This window comes from Carya illinoinensis, chromosome 7, assembly GCF_018687715.1.
Source record: "Carya illinoinensis cultivar Pawnee chromosome 7, C.illinoinensisPawnee_v1, whole genome shotgun sequence".
Classification (NCBI taxonomy): Eukaryota; Viridiplantae; Streptophyta; class Magnoliopsida; order Fagales; family Juglandaceae; genus Carya; species Carya illinoinensis.
Window position 1 is genome coordinate 38,158,616 of NC_056758.1, and position 13,623 is coordinate 38,172,238.

Sequence of the window (13,623 nt, forward strand, 5' to 3'; positions counted from 1 at the left end):
TGAATTTCATAAAAAAAAAAAGAGTGAATTTTTAATACTTATGTATCATATTTATGCATTTAAAACTTCTATATATCATTTTTCTTAATACAAACGGTGTGCGCACAAATCAAATTGATCACCTGTTTTTTTATTCCTTTCTTCCTTTTAATACGAGTTGGGTCGGATATGTAAGTAATTTACAGAATTCTCAAAAACTAAAATCAACAAAAAACGTTTGACATTTATTGATATCAAAAATTATTTTTGAGGCAAATGAAGTTAACACTTGTCCGTCATCGGCCCAGGTGGCACCAATCCCAGTATCTCAAGATCCCGGAATCGAATGCGACAACACATTTGTATGAACAAACTGAAACTACTGTTTTTCGGAATGAAGTGTCAAGGCCACTGCAAAATTAAGAAACCTATATTCATGCATGACTTTACATTGGAAATTATTCTTTTTTTAGGAACACATTTAAAATGGCTTTCAAAGCCCAAACAAGTAAATAAACAATGATCAAAATATATACTGCAACGTCTATTTTATGTGAAAAAGTTATTTATACCCATCTAAAAGATAATAAGACTTGAACGTTTCATTTGAAATAAATAAATAAATCTTAAAACTCAGATTAAAAAAAAAATTAATATTGGGCCTACTTTCTTAAAAAAAATAAAAAATTAAAACAAATAGGTAAATCTTGAACCAACGTAAAAAATAAAAAAAATCATTTTTTAATATTGAACTCTATTTTTTTTTTAAATTAAACGATTTATATATCCTAAAATTATATATAATATTACTTATTTTACGTATCTTTCTCTTTTATCTTATCGTATTAAATATTATCGGTAAGTTAATTAATCAATCCGTGTAGCATTCCTAACACGGTAACACATACGACATTGGCCAACAAATTTGTCATCGAGAATACACTAATATGAGTAATAAAAATTCCATACGCAATCGCTTTTACGTCAGAATTTACCTGGAAATTAATGAACTTTACATCTCCGAAAGCTAATTCAGCTTCGTTTTCCACATGCTAGTGGACGAACAAGCAATTATACACAAATAAATTAATTTTGGGACAGTTGTCCCATATAAAGTAGAGTGCAAACGAACGTTTTCAGGTACATATCGTTTGTTTAAAACGACTTTCATCGGCCACAGAAGGAGAGGCTTTCAACTTCATTCTCCTCAAAGTCTAAAGCCTAAAGCATTAATTAATCCCTTTTGACCCATTGTTTCAAGTTGTTTGAGATGATATGGTTTCAATTTGAATAAAATATTATTTTTTAATAATATTATTGTTTTAATATTTGAAAAAGTTGAATTGTTTATTATATTTTATATAAAATTTTAAAAAAATTGTAATGATGAGATGAAATGGTTTTTGAATTCAAACAGCCCAAAACGCATGTTCATGAATAAACTATATACAAAGGAGACTCACATCAATGTAAGAATAGAAGGGGAAACAAATTTAGCCAAAAACTATTGAATTGAAGAAAACTTAAACCAATCGTTACACATATTTACATACACATTCCTCAGGCCTATAAGAAAATAATACTTTGTATACAATCTAAGAACTTTAATTTCCTGCCATATATCTATTGACAGGGATACAGCTAAGTTTTACCCATCCCAATTGAAGACCAAAATGAGCACTCTTCTTATGACACAACCAAACATAACTCTATTATTACCTTTGGTTTCGAAGATCCAATGAAAAATGGTGTAATGTGATGTTAGCTATTCGGGGTAAGGCAGTCAACTGATATGGAGCTTTACACTTTCATTGTGTCAGATTTGAAGGTTGGCGCTTTAGTTGTTGTACAGCATGTGTTCTCAGGCTACACTCAGTCACCTGGCCATAATTACCATTTTTGCAGATAATGGTTATTCAAAGAAGGGGGAAAAAAAAACAGAAGAAAAAACACGGATACCCACAGCTAATGGACTCCTAATTAGAAATCTATTTCCACTTTGTTTCTTGGTAATGATTACTCGCCCCACCATAATGGCTGGACGTGCCACCTCTCTCACAGCCATTATGGGAATAGCCATCCTAGTCTCAAAACAAACATTGCTTGTAACACCCTTGCAATTTCTGCCAAATACCATTTAGACTTTTTTTATTTATTTGATGAGTTAACTACCACCTAGAAAAATTACCTGCATGGCTGCAATTGTTGACAGGAGATCATTGCCCTGATGAAGTAAAGCACGCTCTTTTACACTTATCTTTGCAAGTTCAGCGACCAAAGAGTTCACATCCCCAACCTATTGATAACAAATTGCTTTTAGGCATAAGGATAAAACACGCTGAGTTTGGACCAAATGATTTCAAACAACGAGATACAGACTTTGTTGTGTAGGTTAATATGTAGCGGGCATCAAAGTGAGAAAAAACCATACTGCATAGACTAGCCGGCAAAAGAAGGAAAAATCCTCGATCGTGAATTAATTAAAAGTACACATGGATTGACATGAAATGAAATCCGCTCCTAACAAATTAAAAGTGAACAAAGATGAGCTTGATAGAATTTTAGATTCTCATTGATTTAAGCTTCAGTTGAGCTGGTATTGAGTAGAAGTAGGATTATATTGCAAGGATGGTTTGTTGTGCACAAAAAAGAGTCCCATGAATGCAGGAAACCTAAATGAGATTGTTACAGACAAAATCTTTTGCCTCCTACAGTAGATAAGATGAATGATAAAAAGAGAAACAACTTCTACAGCAAAATTACATAGCCTACCGAGAGTTAGATAAGGCTAGTTAGAATTGAGCATCGTTGTAGTAGCAGAACAGATTGCCAGATGAGGTAAAAATTCAATTATCGGAAGTCTATGAACGTGGAAAAGAATTTGAAGACTTTACAAGCGTAAAAAACTATTAAGGGAGAGAAAAAGTAAGTCAGTGGAAGTCATTTGCAGTGCCAATGATTCTAGTGAGTGACTCAGGAATGCCAAATGATACAGGGGGCCATTGACAGAGATACAGTGATAAATTTGGACATTAATACCGGGTATCAGGCACACTTCATGCCAAGGCCAAGGGTCAAAACAAGAGATCAATCCACGACCAAAAGACGATAACAAATCAATAATCCCCAACAAATGAGTGCATATCCATGGCCATTGATATCTCACCAATGTCATTACGTGGGAAAGCAACAAATTGTTTTACTACATCTATTTCAAGTAGCAATAAAATATTCTATAGTAATATAGATTTTCATCATGTTGTATATTTTACTTTTTTGTTACGGAACTTCAAACCGTGTACCTACCACAACCACACCCACCACCCATGCAAAACAGGTTATGTTCAATTTATAAATAAACAAGATTCCTATATTTGAAATTCCTGCATTTAAATTTCTCTTGCCTTTTTAAGAAAAAGTTAGATACAACAACCATAGAGAAACTTGGGGGTTAAAAAAGGAAATCACCTTTGATAGCAGTAAACAGATGGAGGATGCCATTGCCTGCATAACATCAACAGCTGAACAAATAGCATCCTTCACATTTTGGACATCAGCCTGCAGCAACAAAAGAACCATATAAAATTTTGTTCAGGCACAGACAAGCCAATTTTGGGCAGGAAGATATTTTGGAGCTTACTTTTGCCCCACCAACAACTGGAAGGCGGAGAGTGCTAGCCTTCAAAGCTTCAGTAGCTCCAGACAAAGAACTGGAGTAATCCCAGTCCATAAGAGCCCACTCTTCCAAATATGTCATCTGCACATAAAGAACAAGTTACAAGTAGAATAAAACGCAACATTCAGGCAAAAAAGCTGTACCAACCAAGTTCCAACCATCCTATTACACAAGCATGCATCTCAAGATGTCAAAAACCCTGAACAGTTATCAGGTGTTACCGGTTTTTTTTTTTTGTCTGTATTTACCAGGTGTTACCAGTTTTAATTCTACAAAAATTATGAATTGGTGTCCAAGCCAATGACCCCCAGGAGAAATTTAGTTGTATCATAGACCATTTGTAATAAGTTGCTTCTCTAGCTCATCTAGCTATTATTCAAATCCAATCCAAGAGTTCAGTTCCCCTCATGGTCCTTTTCGAGAAAACAGTTGAGGAAAAGGGGCGGAGAAGGGGGAGGGGGCATATTCTCGAGTATTAACAATAGAAATAAAATGGAGAAAAATAGTAACATTAAAAAAAAAAACAACTTTCAACTTTCAAGACCATCTGAATATCCATTCACCAACAAAGATGAAAAGCATGAATAAAAGTCAAATTAAAACCTAGAATTGTAACAATTCTCTCAAACAGTGAATGGCCCTTATTAACAAAATGCAGAGTCCACCATAATAAGAAAGGAGTAATCCCAAATCTTACATGCCCTTTTAGGATGGAAGTTAGCTTCAAATTTTTCTTCAACAGTTGTAACTCAGTTCTCTTGGCTCTAACTGATTCACGTAGTTTTGAAGTAGTTATCCATGCATTATAAAGGCTTCTCTGATACCCAAAGAAAAAAACAGTTTATATAAGAAAGTTACTCTTCATAACATGGTAAGTTAAACTGAAGATAGCTGAATAGGTAGAAGTTAAAAATCTGAAACACAAAAAGGTGGCAAGCAAAACACAAAAATAATCATAATGCTGTGTGTGTGAATGCGTGTGCATGCATATTTGCAATAATGTATTGACAAAGGAAGAGCACTCATGAAACCCAGTTTTTAACTTCTCACCAACATAAAATGAAACCCCCCAATACCAGCCTGGAACATGACAAAGGAAGAACGCTCATCAAAGAGCTCACAGCCAAAAGGTGAGCATGAAAAGTCTTCCCATGAGATCTCAAATGAAACCTCAGAGTGACAAACAAAGAGATCTGACACTACTCTGAGGTCCTGCCACACTAACAAATCCACCCTCTTTCTTAACTTTATGTCCGACTCAGGCCGGTTTGGATGCCCAAATGAGATACAAAATATCTCATCTGAGCTGTACAGCATGTTTCATCTGCCTATCCAAATGGCATAATACAAAATTTTATCTCATTTATGATTTTTCAACCACCGCTACAGTAATACTACAGTAATGCTAACGACCACATTTTTAATATATATAATTATTTATTAAAATTTTTTATTTCATTGTAATATATAATTAGAAAAACATATGTCAAATTTTATAAAATATAGAATAATAAATAGGTCATGATTAGAATAATTTTGTTTAATAAATAAATGCTTTCATATTTGGGAATATTGAAATAATCACTGCCGACTACAAAAAATATATTACGGGAAAGTCAAAATATTTATGGGTTTTTAAATTAATAATAGATATTACTTATTTTTAATAAATCCATAATATTTTCCAGTCAATAATTAAATATAATTTTCAATAATTAGTGGGACACCACTTTATCGAATCTCCAAAAAGTTAAAACCATCTCATCTCATCTCATTATCCAAACAAACTATTTTTTACAAAATATCTCATCTCATCTAATCTACATAACCAAACGAGGCCTCAGATACTATAAAACAGAGCAGCATGAAAAACCCAGCTTCTGATGACTATGACAATTTCCATGAAAAAGATGCATTTAAAGCCTCTAAGCAACTAAGAAAATGTTCATAGAAAATGCAAACACGACAGAAACTAACCACAGATCAACAGTTCAAGACAATCAATATTGTGTGAACCATCCACGAACTGAACTGGCTGTTAATATCTTCCCCTCTACATGTGCAGCCTATAATCTCTTCCCTTTTAAGTGTGCAGCTATAAGATTTTGAGGAGAGCTAAAAATATATGTTCAGATCCTTCTTTAACTTGCACTTATACACATTACAAACACCCTAAAATATCTGACGTACTTACCCTAAAAAGGTCTGAAATGGTAAGAGACAAAACAAGCACTTCAAGATTAATATATCAACGAGTTGCTTTTCCGTAGAAGTATATCTCCTCTCAAAACAGACCCCTCCATACACACAAAAAAAATAAAAATACTAAAAAAAACCCACTCCTTTTATACAAGCTCTTAAAACTTCCTTTAAAAGTTTGCTTTTGATATACCAATATCAACTTTTAACCTTTTACTTATTAAAAAAATATCAGCTTTTAACAGAAATGCACAACGATATCTTTATTCACCTTGATACTCTTTTTCTATAAGTAATTCACTTTGACAGTCTTGATTAAAAGCAATAACTATCCAAACTGTAAGACATTCCTCTCCTTTCTGTTATGCATTTCGGCCATTTCCTCCACAGCCATTTGAGTTGGATTTTATTTCTTTTAAGTAATCATGAATACTAGTAATACTTGAGTAGGATATTATAGAATCATTCTCTAATTTCCATCAAATGAAAATCCATACGATCTCCAATTATATTGAATAATTTCATTCTTACTGGTCATTCCCGCATTTACCACCAAACTACCAATGTGATCAACCATTCAACAAACCATAGCAAGTTGTACACAAAATCTTAGGGTCCAGAAATTTCCACTAACTGCATCAATTGAAATCGCCTTTAAAATTCTTCTTCAGAGCATGTTATCCTCATAAATTGTATACACCCTCCTAAACATTCAGGCCCTGTTTGGATACAAGAAATATTTCATTTCATCTTATCTCATCATTACCACTTTTCAAGATTCCAACACAAAATATAATAAACAATTTAACTTTTTCAAACTGCACCTCAACCTTTTGGACCTTTGGCCTTACTGAACTCTGTATTCCCTTTTCTTAGTCGGATGGGTAAACCAACTTTATTGATAATACTGAACTCTTTATTCTACCATGCTCATTACTCTAGTTCAACGAAAAATAATGCATGAGAACACATTCTTGTCTCTCGACACATTTAATTCATCTACTTTCCTGTCACAATCTTTTTATGACATAAACTAGAATCCAAAACATATAGTTAGCATTTGACCTCTTCAAGGAACACACACACATGTACAAGGGAAGAAAGGTTTGTGATGTGACCAACGTCACGCCATCATCTGTTCCATCCATCTTCCATAAGATAATACATATACTATCTATTTCTTTCTTGCCTACATCACACTTGATCCTTTCTCCCCTTCATCATGAGTTTTTGTTTTTAAGTGAGATGGTACCGTGCATAAACACTGCATACTTTCGAGGGTGCCAGAACATAAAAACAATACCAAATTACTCATGAGTGAACTGTAACTTGAATCACCTAAAATAAATATTGCCAGAAAAAGAAATTTAATGATGGACCATACTATAAGAAATCAATTTAGACGAAAAGCATAGCATACAATAGAATAATTATAACATGAATCGACTGATGATGATCACTACAAGAATACGCTATTGCGTGAACAAAGTAGCAAGAAAATAGCAGTAATCAATATAATCGACACCAAGTCAGAATTAAGTACAGGACCTATACCTCTGCGTTCAACCTCTGCACAGAGAGGGCAGCACCTGCCCTAGCATTCACGAAACGCCATTGCAGGAACCGGTTATGCAAGAGCCTCAACAGATGCGCATCAACTATCCGGTTGTCCCCAATCTTCCCGCTCCTAATATCAGCGGCAAAACTCAAAATCGATGGCGTGTTGCTCAAATAGCTATTCGGCGTACCAGCCATGGCATTTCTTATTCGACACGGGCTTGATCCTCTCAATGGGGATGATATCGCTGATGTCCCAAGCTTACTCGGTGACGCAGGCCGAACGGCACCTCGAACAGGAGACAACTGTCCCCGGCTATTCACAACTCCGCGGGGGGACAATACTGGACAATCAATCGATAGCTTCTTTGGTGCAATAAGTTTAGGAGGGGCCATAGTTTTTGTCCCAACATTCTTAGCAGATGGTGAGCAGGGCTCGGGTTGCCGCCGCAACCGGTTATGAGCGTCTTGCAGAAATCTCGCCGGGACCATTATACCACGAGGTACACGCGGCCCTTGTCCGCCATCACCACCACCATTGTCTTGTGCTCCAGAAGTACTACCAGAAGACACGCTTTCAGTATCAGAAGCAACAACTGGATCAGACCACCGTGCCTCCGCCGATCCAATACCCGAATCGCCCACAACAGCAAACTCGACCGTCTTCTCCGATTCTGAACCCAATCTCCCGTCAAACGAAGAGACCCTAACATCCGCCATTGAACTTTGTAACGCCCTCACGACACTGCCGGGTCCACCAACCTTTTTCCTTTCGTCTGTGCAATCCAAGCTCCTACTCATACAATTCGCTTGCCTTAATCGCGCAGGCCATCGCTGCTGATCCGTCCCCAGCCTCGAGTTTTCAGTCTTATCGACAGCTCTGGCCGGCGTCGTCGCCTTCCTCCTCTCCGGAGTACCCTTCCTCACACTCGGCGATGGAGACGGCGCAGGCTTCGCCTTGCTGACTTGGAGCGAGAACGATTCACCCTGAAAAGACACCGACAAGCTCCTCGCCGAAGTGAACAATAGCTTCTGAGCCGCGGACACTTCACCATTGCCGCTCCCAGCTCTCGAGTCCAGAGAACTGGGCCGAGGAGTGGCCGTCCTCCTCCTCTCCACTGACTGTGAACGTTTAGCCAGAGACGATACCGAAGGCATTGGCGTCATCGTAGTAGTCCGAGAAACCAACGGCGATGGACATCGTCGGGAATTGGAAGTCGAAGAAGGCGTAGAAATAGAAGAAGAGGAGGAGGACATGTAGCGAGAGGTGACTTGTCGAGATTTCGACCGGCGGTGGGGAGAGACGGCATTGTCGGGGTCGGAGGGTAGGAGGGGTGGCCTTGTAGGGTTTTGAGGAGGCCCACTTCGAGTCGTAGCTTTGGGGTTTAATGTCGTTGACACAGCAGCTACCATTTTGTAATTTCCAGAATCAATTCGAGTCTCATTCTGGGAAGTTACCACCTGCAAGACCTTAAATCTCCATTTGCCAGCACAGCCAAAACCCGTACGAGCTTTAAGTCGGAAACTGGAGAAAAAAGAGAGACCGATAAAGAGTTACAGAGAGAGAGACAGAGAGAACTCTAGGCTCAAGCTGCCTTTAAGAGGGTGAGCAACTTCCGGATGATGGCTTGAGCACTTTTTATTCTGTTGATGTTTTTCAGAGAGAGAAATTGGACGGATATATGACCGTTACGGATCTCCGGCCGTAAAGAGAGAGGCGTGGGAAGTGTATTAGGCGAGAATTGAGAGCATAACTGTCGTCTACAAAAGGCTCCGCGTTTGGGTTGGAAATTTTAACGAAATTTTATTATTATTTAATTTTAGAAAAGCAAAATATGTATTGTCTACTCGCAAGTTTAATAAACATGGGAGAACTCGCGTGGGCAAAAGGCAACGTGTGCAGGTGAAGGGTGTATTGGTAAACTCGAAACTGGAGTGAGGCGCATTCTTGTAATTTCACCAAGAGGATTTTAAGCATGGAAGCGAGTATGAGGGGCTTTGTTTGCACGCCACACGAGTAATCCCGCAGGAAAAGGTGTTGAGGTGAGGAATGAATCTTCGGAGAGACGTTAGGCAAAACGACACTCGATTTTTAAAATACAAGACTTCATTGTTTGAAAAAAATACACCCTTCAAATATAAAATCTTTTTTTTTCCTTTTTCCACTACAATAAAGTTTAAAATAAATAATAACATCCGTATTATATGTAATAAAATGAATAAATATATATAAAAGACTTTATTTATAAGTTGGTGTAAATTACACATCTAGTATAGTTTTTATATGTTCTATTCTATATAGTTATTTTTACGTATTTTTTGTGTACTCTACTGATATGATTGATCAAAATAATTATTTTATATTAAAAAATTATGATATAACCAATCAGAATAATGGAATACGTAAAAATGACTGTACATAAAACTTTTAAACTTTTATATGATACAATTTTATTTGAAAGAGAAAACTTAAATTTTAAATTTTACAAATCAAATCTTATCTTGTAAGTAATGTGAATAATGTGTTATACATATAAATCATATAAATTTACGAGTTTTGCTAAAAAAAAAAAAAAAAAAAAGGTGTGTTAAATGGGCCCTATTATAACTTAAAAAAAAAATAAAACATCAATTATTTTTTAAGTACAAAGTGCGTAAAAAATAAACTTATATTTTATGTGGGGTAATTACTCCAAAGACAGACATGGTGGAGAAAACTTGGGAACACTGTTGGCATTCGAATTACTTGTATCTACGGCTAATGCCGTTTGTTTACGTACGTAAACAAAAGTGTGAATGATTAAATCTGAAGATAGTCATCATCGTTGGTGTCGTTAACAAACATATATGTGTGTGAAAGAAAGAGATTAATGGTAAAAATCATAATTATATGATAGTTGTCGTCATTAAATCATCAACTTAATAAAGTCACCGACACCGATAACCAATGATCTTCCAAAAGCAAAAAAAGACGAACATCCTCCAAACTTTTGAGTTTCAGTACTAACTCCAATGTCTTTAAAGTTAATCCTAAGTCACACTAATTACTTTTTCTAGCCGTTGGATATCGAACCCAACCCAACAAACTCTTTCCAAACCCCAAACGTCTCAATTCATTATCTTCTCTAGTTTCATTAATAATTGGGTCAAGTTGGAAAGAGAATTTGGGTGTCACCAATAGGAATTAAGTGCATGGTTATATCCATAATATTTATTAACTTAGCCTTCAAATATCATGCATCGTCTAGTTGAAGGGTCTACAAGCACAAATGCCCCAACTTTCCTGCACCAACTATAGTCTTCAAGAGGTCATATATAGAAGTTGTACCTATAAACCTACTTTTTTTCCAGTCCATCCATCAACAAGATTCCGTTTCTTTCAAGATATAACTTTCATAAAACTCTTAATTTTATGATTTGTTGGTTATACAATTCATACGAGATGTTTTATTAAAAATTAAATAAAATATTATTATAATAATATTTTAATAATATTTTATTTTAAAATTTAAAAAAATTGAATTATTTATTATATTTTATATAAAAATTTTAAAAAATTATAATGATTATATAAAATAAGATGAGATAGTTTGATTTTGTGTAACGTTAACAAATATCATTTAACCCTTAATTCTAGCCCTTAATGTCACTTAATTTCTAATCGCATCAAATGATTGAGTGAAAAATAAAAAATAATTTACTAGTTGTTTGATGTAACGTTAACAAATGATAAAATGATGATCCTTCATAAAGATGATGAATGATGTTACTTTGTCTAGAATTGGGTCTTTAAAATTAACTAAAAGACACAAAGAATTTGTAATAAGAAAACTGTAAGCTCAACATGGGCAGTGAGATGATGATGGGAAGCAAAACTTTAGTGCCCATGACAATGAAAATTAATGATATCAGCCAGCCCATTTTGATATTAATATTTTCCTCCATAATTCGGTGTTCCCCCTTCCCTTTGATTTCCAGTTCATGATCCGATAGATTTTGCAGGAAATTATCCCTAATTAATAGAAATTGCTCAACTCTTGTGTACATCTTGAGAGTACTTGAATGCACGAGTGAGGACTCCAAATGGGAAGTCTTTTATATTGTGGACAATAACACATGCATGAGTGCAGGTTTTAACGCGCAAAAGGACCACTCCCCAACCCAAAGTGCTTTGCTTCTTTGGCACTGAATTGTAAAAAAGTTCCTTCTTTTTCCCTTGCGCCCATCTGCAAAAAACGAACCCCATATTCCACATCTAGAAAAAAAGGCATGGTTTTCTCCTCTCTAGCTTTTGTATGTTCGTGTATTATCAAACATTAACGCCCGCTTAGTTCCCATCAACTTTGATGCCGAATAATACTAATCATCAGATCCTGAAAGTTTTAGTTACGGCCATGGCGATATGTATATATATAGATATTAATTATGGTCATTTATTTATTAGTATCATTTAGGAACATACTTTAGTCACATTGAGATTATACAAAAGTAATCTCACAAACTGATATGATTTGTAGTGATTTGTCAGATTGTAAAGTTACATTTATTATAAAGTAGATCTAATAGATCAGATGAAGTCGCGTCAATTTGTAAGATTATTTTGTATAATTCTTTCATGGATGTAGCAATACTTTTAAGGTGTGCAAGTCTTATGCATATCCATTTTTAAAGAAATTGGCAAATTGTGAATGCACATGTAAAAAAAAATTCATATTTTCAAAATGAATGTACGAAACTTGCAAACCTTAAGAATTAAGACTGTATCTAGCATTACTTAAATATGAATCTTTTTATACGAAATAAAATAAATTTTAATGGGATAATGTTTAAAGTATTTATTTTTAAAGATTGTAATATAAATATATGTCAATTATATATGATAATATCCGATAAGAAAAATCAAGCTTGAGTTAGTTAAGAACTTAAGAGTGCATCTATAAGTGGGATAAGACCAAAATGAATAAACAAATAAGGAGCGGGCACGATTCATAATGATGAACAAATAGCTTTCTCCAACTTTCACCAAAAATACTCATGACATGCAATCATATTTTTCAATACTGATAGAAATATTTTATAGGGAATTGAGATATGATTACCTGCCAAAATGGATGCACCTAAGCAAGTTTCCCTTCAATTTTGGCCGCTGAATACAGTACTCGATTAATATTGTTTTATTGCAAAAGCCGCAAGCCTAATTGAGTAGTACCTTAAAGAGCGCCCTGAATTACTGTTATATTGCCAATGCATGAGCCTCCAAAGTCCAGAGCCCCACATAAGCAGGGTGGCTGGACAGCACTATATGGCTATGATTTTGCAAGCTAAACCGAAAGTAATGAAAGCTTTCTAGGATGCCCAGTCCCCTTCCTGTCTATTTCTGTCTAAGCCTCCTCTTCGTTTCCCCTTCCCCTTGCCTAGGAAATGGTCCTTGCTCTCACGTACGGGTCCTACATTCCTCTGTTTTCATAGGCACTGCAGTACTCACCAGATTATTAAACTTTGTACGGTCCAATTTAAGGGTGGTGAACAGAATTTGGACTGTCATAGGTCCTTTATCAGGTCTTTCTTTTTTAGGGAAAAAATAAGAGGGGAAAAGTTGGTGGAATCATTTAGTATTATTGGTGCATTTTTTCCCTTTTTTTTCTGCCAATATTACAATCAGATTAATCAATTTTATAGAAGCATGGAAACTGGTTGATTACCCCTCAGCCTGTTCATTAATAGAAGGAGCAGAGAATGAATGTTTCTTTAAACGAATGAAAAATCATGCACGTACAGCCGGCATCAGTTAAGCCTGATATTATGAACTGTGTCTAGATAGAAAAATGAAAACCATGTTCTTGAATGAATGCTCTCTCATGAGTTCTCTTGGGATAAATTAGTACTGATGCTAATCAATAAGCGTTTTGATTACTATCTTAAGAACCATTCTCTACCAAGATTTGGTCACACACGAACAATCTACAGGGTATGGTCAAATGGTCAAGCAAATCTTGCTGCGCCACTTACCTTGATTGTGGAACGTATATTTCTTGCTTTAATAATGGAAGTCTATAATGCAAAAGTTGACCAAGACAGCACCTGGGCAGGAGTTAAGTTGGCATCTGCTATCAATCAAAAGGCCAATTCGTCATCGGTTAGTTAAAAGATGACATTTAGTTAAACCAAACCTAAACTGAAACATAATGATTTTCAAGGAGTTGGATCGAGAG

General features: G+C 35.5%; 1 protein-coding gene across 2 annotated transcripts; it reads right to left on the reverse strand.

Moving 5' to 3' along the window:
* Positions 1–1,471: 1,471 nt before the first annotated feature.
* On the reverse strand, positions 1,472–9,181 carry LOC122316662 (QWRF motif-containing protein 2-like). 2 transcript variants are annotated; one of them, XM_043133359.1, is made up of 6 exons: positions 7,409–9,180; positions 4,353–4,472; positions 3,620–3,736; positions 3,448–3,537; positions 2,168–2,275; positions 1,472–1,859 (listed from the first exon to the last, which is right to left on the reverse strand). In XM_043133359.1, exons 1-6 carry the CDS (start codon positions 8,822–8,824, stop codon positions 1,788–1,790), a joined length of 1,923 nt encoding a protein of 640 aa, XP_042989293.1. In that variant the 5' UTR covers positions 8,825–9,180; the 3' UTR covers positions 1,472–1,787. The 2 variants fall into 2 exon arrangements, with proteins under 2 accessions (XP_042989293.1, XP_042989294.1); XM_043133360.1 differs by lacking the exon at positions 4,353–4,472 and having other exon boundaries at positions 7,409–9,181.
* Between the last annotated feature and the right edge of the window lie 4,442 nt (positions 9,182–13,623).